The sequence below is a fragment of the Dermacentor silvarum genome, chromosome 6, assembly GCF_013339745.2.
Source record: "Dermacentor silvarum isolate Dsil-2018 chromosome 6, BIME_Dsil_1.4, whole genome shotgun sequence".
In the NCBI taxonomy this organism is placed as follows: domain Eukaryota; kingdom Metazoa; phylum Arthropoda; class Arachnida; order Ixodida; family Ixodidae; genus Dermacentor; species Dermacentor silvarum.
This window is the reverse complement of record NC_051159.1, coordinates 132,837,248-132,852,623: the sequence shown is the minus strand read 5'-3', so window position 1 is coordinate 132,852,623 and position 15,376 is coordinate 132,837,248. Positions and strand designations below refer to the sequence as shown.

Below are 15,376 nucleotides of genomic sequence, written 5' to 3'. Positions count from 1 at the left end.
ACGAACGAACGAACGAACGAACAAAAGAGAACGAGATACGGAGAAATCGAGAGCGACAGAGCCAGTGAGCGAAGAGAGAAAGAGAGAGCGAACGAATTTACGTTTTCCTTGCCGAGACCGTCCTGGCGACCACCGATAAAGGACGCGCTCTGGACGACAAAACGAGATGCTCTGGGGGTTCAGTTGCCGGCATGCTTTTGTGGGCCATCCCTCTATGCTTCAAGACATTTCACAGGTACTGCCGCTCGATCACAACGCACAAGACGCAGCATGTCAAATGGTGGACAAAGCCAGATCGGCCAGTATACGAGAGGCGATCCGCTGCATTTTTTTTTTGCATATTCTTACACAATGTACAATGTTATGTGTCTCAAGGTCCTCAAGGTCAGCCCTTTAAAGAAATAAGTGATAGGCTGCTTACGTAAAGCAGGAAACGAGATACGGTAAGCTTGTCTAGAATATCATCTCTCTTTTTACTGAGCTAGGTCAAGTTGGGCATATCGCGCATCAACAGAGCCCGCCTCACTATGAAACTGTTGGTTCCTTTACTGGAATGACAGTGGAAAAGGAGATCTAGTCCCCTAGAATTTGGGGCGGCTCTTCCTTTCGACGTAGGAGTTAGGGGAAAAAACTTAATATAGAAAAAATGGTACAATTTCCGAAAGTCCGGCAGGAGGATACGTAGGTGGAGAAAACGAGGTCCCGATGCGGTTTGAGATGATGGATGATACACGGATGAGATAACCAAACATGACAAAAGTTAATAGGAAGATAGAGTGGGACTACTCTTCAGTCTGAGGAAGACAAGTCCTTTTGTCGAAACATGGTTATTGGCTCCAGTGACATTCTGTGTTCTGTCAGTGTTCATCATGGGCGAGATAACGCACCCGTATACAGGGTGTCCTAACTATCATGCACCAAGGTTTATAAATATGCAAATGCTACGTAGCTGGACAGAACCAAGGTAATGTTGTTTGCCGTCGCTTGGAGATACTCAGATATATTTTTTTGCATTCCGCCAAATTACATAATTAGTCTTAATTATTTAATCAACTACACAAATATTAAAATTAGATGAAAATTCTCAATGATAAAATTGTAGAGCAACATGAAAAACAACCGATACATAGAGAGAGCAAGCGAGAGAGGAAAGGCAGGAAGGTTAACCAGAAGTCAGTTTCCGGTTTGCTACCCTACACTGGTGTGAGGGATAAAGGGGTTGGAAAGAGTGCAAAGAGAGAGAGCGAAAAAACACACACAAAAAAAAACACAGGCGTAGGTAACAAAAGAGGCGTTCCAATCACAGACGTTCACATAGGCCAGTGGACTTCAGGAACCGCAGGAGCGCTTGCACGGCCTTCTGATGCGATGTTGAGTCGCGTCGATGTTGCAGAATTCTTTCTTCCGATAAAGGCTGGTCGTCCAACTGATTCAGCACGACGGAAAGCGATTGTATCTGCGCACTGTATTGTGGGCACTGACAAAGAATATGACGAATCGTTTCCGCGTCTCCACAATTGTCACATGCTGCACTGTCGGCCATCCCTATGCGGAACGCGTAGGCATTGGTGAACGCGACGCCCAACCATAGCCTACACAGAAGGGTCGCATCTCTTCGGGGAAGTCTTGTTGGAAGTCGAAGGCTTAAGATTGGATCCAAGGTGTACAATCGGGCGTGCATGAAATGTGGTTTATTCCAGTCTGATGAAGTGCATTGGCGTGCAAGTAGGCGGAGCATCCTTGCAGCATCTGTCCTAGACAGCGGGATCGATAGGCGGTTGTCTTGTTCATGAGCTGAACGAGCAGCTTGATCGGCACGTTCATTGCCAATGATTCCACAGTGACTTGGCAGCCACTGAAAGATTATTTCGTGTCCTTTCTCAGTCAGGTGGTGTATGGCCTCTGTGATTTCGAAAACCAGTTGTTCCCGTGGACCGCGCCGTAAGGCTGACAGTAAACTCTGCAGTGCCGTCTTCGGGTTGCACAAAACGGACCATTTTTGTGCTGGTTCGTCATTAATAAAATGTAGTGCGACTCGAAGCGCTGCCAGTTCTGCTGCCGTCGACGTTGTCAAGTGAGATGTTTTCATCTTGATAGTGGTGGCTTTTTCTGGAATAACGACAGCGGCGGTAGAGCTGTTCTGCAAGACGGAGCCGTCGGTGTATATGTGGGTGTAATTCCGGTACTTCTCATATAATAGGAGTAAGGTAAGCTTTTTAAGAGCCGGCGATGACATATCTACTTTTTTTCCGGACGCCAGGTACTTTCAGGTTGATCGTTGGCTGAATGAGGCACCAAGGAGGAGTGGAAGGTCTCGCAGCAGATGTGAAGCAAGATGGTATATATAGCCTCACGATGTGCGGATACCACTCGGCAGAACGAGGCGTGTGGTCTCTCCGCAGGTAGAGAGGCTAGATGGTGGCAAGGAGTCCGTGCAAGGTGCCTTACGTGCATTCTTATTGCTTCAACTTCGATGTGGGTCTTTATGAGGTGGTCTCTGGCGATTGCAATGGTTGCCGCCGTTGACGCACTTCGAGGAAGTCCTAGAAAATCCGGAGCGCCAGGGCTTGCACACTTTGTATAGTACGTAGGCTTGTTGTACTTGCGTTAGTCAATGCTGGCAAGCTATATACCGCGAGAAGCCGAGAAAAAGTACTCTATATAGTCGAAGCCTAGCGCTTGTCGACATTCCCCAGGTCTTTCCAGCGAAGAATTTCAAATTGAACTACCGATACAACGTTCTGTTGCTCAGTACGTGCTAGATAAAAGTATTTTTCCGAGCGTGAAAGCAGCCCACGAATACACGCAAAGTGCCTCTAGTGGCCAGTCGCGCGGCAATTTTGTGTGTATTCGGGGGCTTCCTTCAGGCTTGGAAAAACTCTTTTGCGTAGCACGTATTGAGCAACAGAAAGCTTTATCGGGAATTTTTCATGTGGCTCTATGTTTTCTCACTGACACTTTTCGTCTAATTATAATATTTTAGAAGTTGATTAATTAAGACTAACTATGTAATTTGCCGGAATGCAATAAATAATCCGAGTATCTCTGAGTGACGGCAAACAACATTACCTTGGTTCTGTACAGCTACGTGGCATTTGCATATTTTAAAATCTTGGTGCATAATAGTTGGGACGCCCTGTATAGATGAAAAAAGTGAAATGTCTTCAATATGCACGTCGCCACCCACTACTTCGCGCAGTGTGGCAGTGTACATTTACAAACTGGGCAATATATCGTCCAGTGCACATCGGTGTGGTGTATAATAAATGCAGAGTATGTCATTGTCCTCGGAACAAATGTTGAAACCCGTTCACAGCTTTCCGCTGGTTTGCTTTCGACGACCACAGTCCCAACAGCTCGGCTAGTGATAAACGTCGATGCGGATAATTTCCATAAATTTCTTATTCGTGCTGCCAGTGTGTAGCATGTATAGGACACTCGAAGGTCAGATGGTGAATGTCGTCATCGTCGTGGCCACAGTACAAAGCAGAGGATGACAAACGTTTGATTTGGTGCAGGAATTGCTGACAATGCAAGATGACGCAAAAGCTAGGATCACGCACACTATCGGCGACAGAACAGAAATGACCTTTCCACATTCGATGTCCGGACATCGAAGCATGTATCTGAACGTCAGTGCAGTATCTGGACTGGTACAATCTGCCCCTGCGGTACATACCACCTCTCGGAAAAGGGAAGGGGAAGTGATTTCTGACTGACCGGTTGTAGCCACCGAAAGCAGCAACATATCAGAGCAGTGTATCGGAAGGCTCCGCGTTTATTTTGGCCAGCTTGGGTCCTTAACCTGCACATGAATATAAGTTTATGTGTTTCTTATTACGTTTTGCTTGTTTACCTTTTACTTGTGGTAAGGGATATATATATATATATATATATATATATATATATATATATATTGCTAGCTCTCCAATAAAAGTCGTTGTGAATTCAGCGCTGGTGTGTGTATATTTTTCTTTCTTCGTCCGTGTAAACTTTCGCTGTTTTTCCACCGTGCGCGAGTGTTCCGCGTACCACACCCGTCGGTCGGAAACAGATGGTCGGACGTGGCGGATGGTCGAGGAGGTGGGAAAAAAAGCGCACCCGCGTCACGTGGAAAACGCGTCTCATGCACCCTCGAGGCACAGGGCACCATATGGTGAATCGAGACAGGTATCTCGCTGGTAAATGCCATTAAATGTTAACGCTGAAAAAAAAAATGGTTAAAACGATTAATCCAACACTTTGGTAGGCTTTATATTTTCATCGCCATTTGAAGTGTGTAGTTTCAATGACGTTAACTTCCTTACAGTTCTCTGAAAGGAAGTTGGTGGAAGACCAGGTTTTTTATTTGCTATAAGTGTGTGCTTTGGAAATAAGTTACAGGGAAAGACGACATAGCGTGCTGCATCTTTTGTCCTGAGTGGAAGTGGCCTCCTTCGCACGTATGCGCTTCCTTTATGATGTCCTGCGTGTTTCAGTGAAGTACACGACGTTTTTATTACGGTAATCCTCGCCATGTCCCATTATCTTGAGTTCGCGTGGGTAAATAAATAAAGAGAGCGAAAGGAATGGACCTTCAGGCCATGGTGTTGCTGCCACATGTTCGAATGTAGACTGCTTTTGCAGCTTCCCAACAGATGGCAGTATGTATTCCGTGGCTGTGAGAGACTCGCATGTTCACCTTTGTCGCGTAGAGTAGGAGCCGGTGTCACAATAAAAGCTTTCGAGCCATCTACGAAAGCTTGTTTGAACATATGTACGTTTTCTCACGACCATGTTGGAGCGCGTTGTTGTTTCTTTAATTTTCTCTCGATCGCCGATTCAGTGGAAGGACTCACTAATATGGCTTAGTCCGCGAATAGTGATTTTCGAAACCGAGTCCAATAGTGTTGACATCGAATCGAGAGCAAATCGAATAGTTTGCGAGCATGATGCAAGCCTTTTAGGTAGATTTAAAATTGTGGTTGGTTGCCTTATATTGCTGGTCCAATAATTGACTATTTTATCAAGGAGCTAGCTATAGGTATCCTATTTCTCTCATGTCCTTTTTTTGTCAAGCATTTCCCTATGATTTTTCGGAGAATATACGTGAAAGCACAGGCGTTATTCGATTTAGGTGCAAATGAAATATCAGTGCATCTTATTCGATATTCGAAATTTTCCAACATTCGCTCACCGCTACTAATAAGGTGTCTTGCAAATGGCTACGCATCCTCCATTGTACAATGCTGCAATGGTGACCACAGGAATTAGGCAGCCCATGATGATTTCTGTATAATTGGTTCCAGTCCTCTTTCCGTTTTTTTTTTTTTTATTGATATGATATGAGGAGATGTTTACGCACTAGTAAGGCGCCGGCTACTCCTTAACTCTTGAATACGTCTAACCTACAACATACAGGGTTTAAAATAGCCTTCTCATATAAGCAACGTTTGCACAGCAACACGGTGAGGAAAAAAAAAGTGGTACATACAATGTAGAAGTTCAATCACTGCACTGCACTGGAGAAGAAAGTCTCAAGAATATAAACAATAATGGCACCTTACAATACAGTCTTTAATCAGCGGGTGGTGCACACATTGTGTACATGCATTTTCACATATAGTCAGCACAGAATATAAACATAAATCACAAATCCACAAATCATAATCACAACACATACAATCAATCATACATACAACACAATCATAATCCACAAACACATACACAGCTACATTGAAATAAAAGAAACATTATAAGCGTTAATAACGGACAACAATGCCGCTCTCTTCGAGAAATGTTGTTAACGCTTTTAGAGCGCTCTTTTGCAAGGCCGTTGTTGACCAAGGGCCCAAAAGTTTCCTTAAACTGAGATGTCTGCGGTCTAATGCCAATAAAGTTGATTTAAGTCAGTGTCTTGGTGTGTCGTGATGTGGACAATCTAAAAGGAGGTGATATACATCTTCATCTACAAATCCACAATAACATTCGGGGGTTTCCGCACGGCCAATTCTATGTAAGAAATGTTTTGTGTAGGCAGTGCCTAGTCGTAATCGATGAATAAGGGTTTCCATATTTCTGTCTAATGACAACGGAAATTTGAATTCAATAAGCGGATCAATATGGTATAAATCAGAGCTCTTCGAATTCTGGTCAAACCACGTACTTCTACACATTTTAAAAGATGTTGCCCTTATGATACAGCGTAATTCATTTTTTGATATTGGGAGCGAAATTGCATCATCTTTGAGGTGTGCTTGTCGTGCTGCTTCATCGGCTGCTGTGTTGCCAGGAATGTTACAATGTCCAGGTATCCACTGGAATCTTATTTCATGCTTCTCTTGGTTTGTCTTCGTGAGGTCTCTAAGTGTTTCATATATTATACTATCACTGATTGTTTTTGATTTTGTGCTGCAGAGTGATATGAGTGCCGCCTGTGAATCGCTGAAAATTACCCATTTTTGCGCATATCGTACTGAAGTTATAAATTTTAACGCACATAGGATTGCGAACAGTTCAGCCGTTGTGCATGGACGAAGTCGCACGAGATAACTTGAACGATTCGTGTTTATTGAGGCGCGGTATATAGAATGCTGAAGTTGACGAGGTTGCTGTACTGGAGCCATCTGTATAGACGTGTACGTATCCTGAATACCGCATATAAATCTGGTAAAGTGCTAGTTGTTGAGCAGCTTGAATGCACATGTCTCTTTTTCTGAATATGCCATCTACTGACAATTCGATTTTTGGACGAGTAAGCAGCCATGGAGGATATTCGACATCTGAGTTCCAAAATTTATTTCTTGGCAATACATGAAGATTTTCCTGAATTTCTTTATTAACATAACATCATCTATCTCGTTTCATTATGTCTAGAGCCAATGGGTGGTTTTTATGCTGTGTTTGAAGACGAAAATAATGCCGGCATGTTTCTGCAGTTCTCATAACTGGAAACGGTGATTGGCGAGCCTCAGCTATTACAAGACGGCTAGAAGTCGCTCGTGGAACTCCTAGACATATGCGCAGTCCTCTAGCTAAAAGTCTTTGAAGTCGCTCTTCTGACGTGTGTGAAAGTCCGTGCAAGATGGGCGCGGAATACTCAATTTTTTGTCGTATTAATGCATTGTAAACAGTTAGCATGGTAGATACTGATCCACCCCATGATGTGCCAGCAAGTCTGCGAAGTACATTCACTATCGCATTGACCTCGTTTTCGAGTTTTTTTATGTGGGTACCCAGGATAGTTGCCGATCAAGTATTATTCCAAGAAAACGATGCTGTTTGACTATCATTAGAGGTTGTCCTTCCAGATTAAGAGTGAATTTTTTTAACTGTCTCCGAGTAAAGGGCAATACAGCAGTCTTCGCATGTGATAAAATCATTCCTCTCTCTCTCAAAAAGCGGTTAATAATATTTATGCCGTATTGTAACGCCATCGGAAGTAATTGAACATTAGTTCCAGATGTCCACATGCACACATCATCTGCATACAGTGAGAATCTTAACTGTGATGGCAGTCTTCTCGCTAAATCAGCCATGACGCAGTTAAAAAGAAAGGGGCTGAGTACACTTCCCTGTGGTACTCCCTGCTTGACAACATGTTCAGCACTCTTTCCTTCACTCGTCTGAACAAATATCTTGCGTCCTGATAAAAATTCAGAAATCCATCGCAAGGACCTGCCGGACATTCTGAGTTCTAACATACTTAGCAGAACATGAACGTGACTAACAGTGTCAAATGCCCTCTTGATGTTTAAGAATACTGCTATCGTCGGAAGATCTTTCGATCTTCCGCTTCCCCTTTGCCTAACCTCCAGTGTAGGGTAGCAAACCAAACACTCGTCTGGCTGACCTCCCTGCCTTTGCTCTCCTTGCTTTCACTCTCTCTCTCTCGTCAGCAAAACACAATATGCCGTCAACCTAACACCACCCTCCTCCTAAGTCCAGCTCTATTTCCCTTTACCATAGCAGTTTCGTGAGCTTCGTTCGGAAAATTTCATGATACCGCCACTTTAAAATTATGGGGTTTTACGTTCCAAAACCACGATCTGATTATGAGGCACGCCGTAGTGGGGGACTCCGGAAATTTCGACCACCTGGGGTTCTTTAACGTGCACCGAAATCTAAGCGGGTGTTTTCGCATTTCGCCCCCATCGAAATGCGGCCGCCGTGGCCGGGATTCGATCCCGCGACCTCGTGCTCAGCAGCCCAACACCATAGCCACTGAGCAACCATGGCGAGTCTGACACCTTGCAGAGATGTGAAAATTGTGAGCGTACTCTGTAAAGTTCTAGCGTTGTTTTCTATACTTTGCTACCACCGTTTCTAGATCTTATCGACAGTCTGCGGAAACTAATTGAAGCAGATGTTAATCAAATGAAGAGTGCATCTTCAAAATTTGCGTAGCTCACGAATTTTCGCAATTGATTATATGCCACTAACTTCTCTTGAAAATATTAATGAGTAAAAAGCACATGAAATTTTTCCTAGGATATTATTGCGGATAACATGTAGGACCAAAAATTATGGCAGCAATAAGGTTACTTGATTAAAGGGGCGTGTGCTGGCAAATTCTGGAAAATTGTCGTTCATTGAACGGCAATTAATGCATCAGGTCTTGGTTACCGAATATGTAGATCACGAAAAGATATTTTACTTGTTTTAATATTTCACATTTCATTCGTGACAGATGATTGAAAAAAGAAACAGCGGTTGAACACCACAACAGCAAACAGACCGCACACAACGGGAACTGCAGTGTGCTCATTTTATCGCTCAACGGAATGCTGATCTCAGCCAGCTTTCCTGAGCACCATTCACTTTTTTTTGAAGGCGAAAGCCTTAAGGTGGCGGTCTCACTCCGGCGGCACGAGCCCCCCCCCCCCCCCTGGCGGCTCTTCTACTTAGGATATAAAGTTCGCGTATATACCATAAAGAAGCTTAATTCTTGTAGATTTCAACTAGATATGATTGATATAAAGAAATTGATTAATGTGATTTAGAAATAAATGTTCAAGAACAAGCAAGAGATACATGGTTTTTGTGAACTGTGTCTCAGTTGTGACCATATTTAGAAGAAACTACCGCATTTACTGCATTGCAGCTTGCTCTGTAGCTTTAGGACATATTTATCTATTTCCTGGACGCAGCAAAATAATGTTGAATTTTTACTTTTCGGATAATCTTCTTTTGAAGATTGCCAAATATCGCAATCTTCTGTTGTAAACAGCCCGGCAACTACGCGCCAAGGAAGCTAAATTTTGGATAAATTAGAGTTCATGGAATTTCTATTTAGGACGCAAAATTTCATTCTTGTACCTTTATTAGTTTTTCTAATAATGCGACCGAAATTAAGCAATATTTAGAATTCTGGTTCTACTTTTGCCCATTTTTTGGAAAGGTACTAAAGCTACGAAGCCGCGGTTTAAAACTAATAAAGGTACATGAATTAAATTTTGCGTCCCAAATGGAAATTTCTTAAACTCTAATTTATCCAAAATTTTGCTTCCTTGAGCGACTAGTTGCCGGGCTGTTTACAACAGGAGATTGTGACATTTGGCAATCTTCAAAAGAAAATTATCCAAAAAGTAAAAATTCGACATTATTTTGCTGCGTCTAGGAAATAAATTATTATGTCCTAAAGCTACTGAACAAGCCGCCATGCAGTAAATGTGGTAGTTTCTTCTAAATAGGGTCACAACTGAGACACAGTTCACAAAAACCATGTATCTCTTGCTCGTTCTTGAAGATTTATTTCTAAATCACATTAATCAATTTCTTTATATTATATATATATTTGGAATCTACAATAATTATGTTTTCTTATGGTATATACGCGAACTTTATATGCTAAGTAGAAGAGCCACCATGGTTGCTCCAAAAGTACTGAAAACGGGGGGCTCGTGCCGATGGAATGGGACCGCCACCTTAAGTGGCTCGTTGCAATGGCTCATACCCGAAAAAAGTGGCGTCTAGTCCAGTGAAGAAAAAAGTATCATGCAAAAATATCATCACCAGGAATGACTCATACCCGCGTAAGCAAGCAAATATGCAATGGCTGAATATGCATGAAGAAACGAAAGAAAGAACGAACGAAAGTTCAAAGAAAGAAAGAATTAGGTGCTCCTAGGTGTCGTTGAGGAGGTCGACCTACAGCGCCATACGTTTACTTCACACTGCGTTTCGTTATGCCTTGTAAGAATCCTGATCCCTCTGATCGCATAACTTAATGCATTACCACGTGTGCAACACACTTTTGCCTTCACGTATTACAGGAGTGTAACATGCTGCCGAATTATTTTTTTCGCCGGTTCTGCTGCGCTATAGATTACCAGTAGCACTTAAAGTGAATACGGAGTGGTCGCCTTGCTGATATGACTGCAGATTGCACTGCATGGAAGCAAGTTTTCCTTATCGGAAGCCTGCTTCGCGTTGCGTAGAGAGAAATCTGACCGTTCCGCTTTCTGATACAGAGCGGGAACCGCGCTGCTCGGCGTATGGCGTGTTCTCGGGAGCAGCTAGTCAGATTAAATGGCCAGAAAAGTGATGACTGCGGCGCTTTTGCATATGCATTTGCTGTCGAGGCCAGCCCTTACGGCGGCGTGCAGTCTCTACAGAAATAATCTGAAAGCTCCAGGACGCGGGCGTAGAGTCTCGACTTGTTATCTCGACTTGGCGGAAAAAGAGCAGACTGAGGGGTGTTACGAAAATTAAACCTACTATCGGCGCGCGAAACTCATAAAGTTTCTGATGCACTGTCGGACACGTGGACGGCTTGGGTTACGCCACTTTTCAACACTACGATTTTCGACGCTGAAGCCATTCCGCGATGACCTTACAACCGGCGCACTCCGGTGCATAAAAAAAAGGAGAAAAATAAAGCTATCAAGATGCGTGGTGTACGAACACGCCACCAATTTCGAGATCAAGGCCCAAGGTCGCGCTATGCTTCTCGAGGCATCCTATAAGAAGGCGCAACTTGGAGAGGACGCAAACCGGGTGTGAACGAAACTGTCAACCGCGGCGACAGCGATGCGTTCCAGCGTTTTGTCGCGTGGCCTCCTGCTGGCCTTCTTTGCAGCTGTATGTCACTCGTCCGCCGTACCCTCGCCCCCCTCCTGCAAGGTGCACGAGGGCCTTCACTACCGCCATTTCACGTGCCGCAACTTCCACTCTCTCGAAGACTTCCAGCAGATCGTCCATGACAGTCACTCCGACAAGCCGACTTGGTTCACCTTGTGGGACAGTCAGGTTCCCAGGATTCCTGGAGGTGCATTCAAGAACCTCAACGTTTCGGTTCTGGAGCTCAGGCGCGTGCACGTCGAGCATTTTGAGCCGACAGAGGGAGAGGAGAACCCGTTCCATGGCCTCGAGCAATCCCTTCACCGGCTAATGTTCAGCCTGGGGACCTTGCCGACGTCGTGGTCCATCCTGGGTCACCTGCAGCATTTGGAAGAGCTAAAGCTCATCCATTACAAGGACATGCATCTCAGCAATGATTTCAACAACCTTCCGAAGAGTGTCGAAACTCTTTACATCGGCGACTGTACCATTAAGAAGATCGACGACGACTGGCTGGCTCACTTGGATGACCTGAAGCATCTCGTCATGCGCCAGACCGACCTGTACAACTTCACCAGGTCATGGTTGCCTAACCCAGCCCCTCACTTCACCACTCTAGACCTTCCGTGAGTACACCGCCTTCCTTTCTTGCTCTTGAAAGGTACATGTTGGTGACTCACATGGGGTTCAACACACTTTCAAAGAGCTCATCATTGAACTCGAATTAGCATTTGCCAAGCAGCTAATGACGATAGTAAAATAGTTATACTTAGACAAGTTTCCGCTAGCGAATGAATTATCTAAGTGCAGAAGTTACAAGTCTACACTAACGGAACCGTGCGTTGTATAAAACATCTCGCTCCCGAAAAGACCGCCAGACCAGGCTGGAATAACAGGACAGCGTCTAGGATAAAGTGCTTGTAGCTGCTGTCTCTTAAAACACAATTTTCGTTTAGCGAATTGTAGTTGTTAACAGGCGTGAGGACAATCTATTATTATATATCTCAGACATTTGTTACTTCTGGTAAACTGGCACATAACTTACACAGCAATCAAGCAACATCTGCATAAGCCTGCACAGACAAGGTCAGGTTATGTGAATGAGCCCATGCGTGTTCTCGCAGGACAAACAAACTGATCTCGTTCCCCGCCAATCTGGGCGACGGCCTGCCTGAGCTCAAGTATGTGAGCGTCGAAAAGAACCTCATCACCAGTGTGCACGAAGATGAACTGGCTCCGCTCAAGGACAAGCCGGTCCTCGTGGACATGATGTGTAAGTATATGTCCATTGTGAATGGCGGTTCAGTTTAAGGGTCCTTAAAGTTCGGTTGCACCGCCACGCGTTCGAGACGTGGACTGTGGCAGGTACCCGCTGGTTTTACAAAAATAATGCGAAGGAAGTGGGTGCTCGAGGTTCCCACACGCGGCTGCCACAACCCGAAAGAACGTGCCTCCGGCACAGTGAGTAGGTCCATATAGTGTCCCCTGCCTTGTAGGGTGCCTGCCAATGTATAACACCTTCATGGCAGTGGCTTACAGACATTGGTTTACAGGAAGATGGAGATTTGAAGTGATGAACAGTGGTGATGAACGATGTCTGCGTCTGACGAAGAAGAGAGCTATCCTCCGAGCCTGGCAGCCGATCGGGGTTTTGACGATGAGAGTGGCATAGAATCGAATGGAAGGCATTGCTGCTCGCGGCACTGGTCCCCTTTGGAAACATTGGTTCAGTTTGGGGCTTCCCTCGTACAGCCACTGTATACACCTGTATACCACCAGTATACGGATGCTGTAGAAAACTGAATATGTATTTCTAAAGGAAGGGGTGCAGCTACATGCGTCGGAGTAGCAGCACTTATCAAGCGCGCCTTAATAAATGCCCTTAATGAAGGGGGTGTGTGAGGGCCACCTATAGTGAAAGCAAAAAGCGCGTCATGCGTCGTAGGCTATTCGAAAGAAAGAAGCACGAAAACACAACAGAAACACACACACACACATGCATGGCGCTGTCTACGTTTGTTTATGCTATGCCCTGGTTGTGCTATAGCACTACGCTGCACTTATTGCTGTCGCGTAACACACCAACGACCCTATTTTGCAATTCCTGTGAGCGTTGTTTGCCTTACTGTGGATTTTGGCGCACACATGCAGTCAACCCTGTGCACTGCGACTGCAAGCTGGCTTTCATGCTGGACTACCCGACCCGCTGGCACTACTTCCTGTGCGCCACGCCCGGAGACGTGGCCGACAGCTACGTCACGCACCTTACCGAAGAGCAGCTTCAGTGCGAGCACAGTAGCGCTTGAGGTACTCCGCCGGCCTGTGAACATTCATCGTTGCCCATCAAGTCACCGTTGTTGTTGTTATTTTTACAGGTTACTAGTCGAATAAATGCTCACACGACCTATGAACTGATGTTTGTTATTCCTTCTAATTCGAAGGAACCTTATGCACCATCATCATCAGCCTATTCTTACGTCCGCTGCAGGATGAAGGCCTTTCCCAGTGATATCTGATTACCCCTGTCTTGCGCTATAGGTGATTCCAACTCGCGGCTAAAATTTCCTCATTTCATCACCCCACCTACAGTTTTCCGCCGTGCTCGACTACGTTTTCCTTCCTTGGCACTCATTCCGTAATTCTAATGGCCCACCGGTTATCTGCCATACGCATTAGATGGGCTGCCCTGCTCTATTGTCAACTAGAATATCAGCTAATCCCCGCTTGCTCTCTGATCCACACCGCTCTCTTCCTGTCTCTTAACGTTACGCCTAACATTTTTCGGTCCATCACTCTTTGCACGGAGGAGTTGATGCGGAAGTTGATGTTTTCAAGCAAGAACAGAGTACCAACGTGACGTTCGGTACTGACGTAATGTCTACGTGTATTCTAGATAAGCACGCGGCGAGGAGGATACAGCACCCGTGGGGAGAGTAGCGAAGGCGTCAAAGAAACCCGCTCGCTCGCCTTCGGGTTCAGAGTGGTATAGAGGCTCTTTAATAGATATAGTGGCTCTCTCCAGTGGCTGATTTCTTTTTCTTTTTCAAATATGTCTGATAAATTGTCTTTTAACCATTTTGCTTAGTTACTTGATTCAGCAGGGTCATTAGATCAGGAATGCAAGAGGAATGCAATGAACTGCATTATCTCCCATTTCATGTGGCGAACAAAGCGAATGCGGCAATCTTTTGTGCACTCGGAAAATAATGGGGTGCTGGCAACCACTTCATGCGAGTTAACTGCCCGTCCCATGTTTAACCCTATTTCGGAGACTTCTTGTACTCTCCTCGATACAGAGTACGTTTGCTCCGCGTAATATCAGTCAGAATTAGCCTAATCCATACCAGGGCGTACGAAATCCTTGAAGAAACAGAAGAGAGGACAAAAGGCTTCACGCAAGTGTCACTCGATGAATCACTCTTCGGCAACTTCCTTTCACGATGTGCTAAACGTTTTATGCGTGGCTGAATTTGCCCACATGCAAAATGCTTCGTGCAAGCCGTGCCTGAAAAAAAAAAAAAGCCCACTCTCGCAATGTAACGGTGAAAACAAAATAGGAAAAGAGGACTACACCAAGCCACTTTGTGGAGCATCGGGCCGGGGCGGCGCTTACACCAGGACCTGTGCTTGGGGTGAAACGAAACAGCTCAGTGTCCGAAGTGCTCTGCTCCTGCATCTGCAACGGATGCCCACCACCTACTTTGGACGTGTCCTGGGACAAAGGCAATTCGGGAAAGTGTTCTTAAAGGTGTGAAATTGAGCAGTAATCAAGTAGAAGACTATGAAAGATGAATTATGGACAGCGCATTTTATAGGTCACTGATGCAGTATCTTTATGAATCGGGCCTGCATGCTTATATTTAAATCCACTATGACGTTATGCCGCGTGGCAACCCAAGCGAAAAAAAAAAAAACTCCCTTGTGCACGAAGGAGTAGCCAACGTCATTTTCTCATGGTAATATCGCGATTTTTTAAATTGATTTCAAAGGAAGTTTGTACCAAGAACAAAAGGACACTCTTCCTTAAGCCCCTCCGTAGAAAGAAGAACGTGTGGAGCAGACACCTATAAAAGTAGGTGTGTTTTGGTCAATGTCTTCAGCTACGCAAAGGTTCACTCACATTACGGTATCATGAATCGTGAAATATGAAACTGTGAGCGTGGTCTTTCAGGAAATAAGGAAAAGTAAAAGCTGCTCCGTCTGTGTCCGAAAAAAAAAAAAACGCTAGAAGGAAATACAGTGACAAGCTATGCATATTATAATTTACAAACTGTGAGCAGCTTTTCTGAAATTCTTCTCGCACTCTGCATTGGACAAGTATACTAGTGGGCTCGGG

The 15,376-nt window shown here is 44.8% G+C and overlaps 1 protein-coding gene across 1 annotated transcript; it reads left to right on the top strand.

The window, feature by feature from the left end:
• Positions 1 to 10,833: 10,833 nt before the first annotated feature.
• On the top strand, positions 10,834 to 13,451 carry LOC119456048 (toll-like receptor 3). Its single transcript, XM_037717641.2, has 3 exons — positions 10,834 to 11,666; positions 12,165 to 12,313; positions 13,192 to 13,451. Exons 1-3 carry the CDS (start codon positions 11,011 to 11,013, stop codon positions 13,344 to 13,346), a joined length of 960 nt encoding a protein of 319 aa, XP_037573569.1. The 5' UTR covers positions 10,834 to 11,010; the 3' UTR covers positions 13,347 to 13,451.
• The last annotated feature ends 1,925 nt before the right edge of the window (positions 13,452 to 15,376 follow it).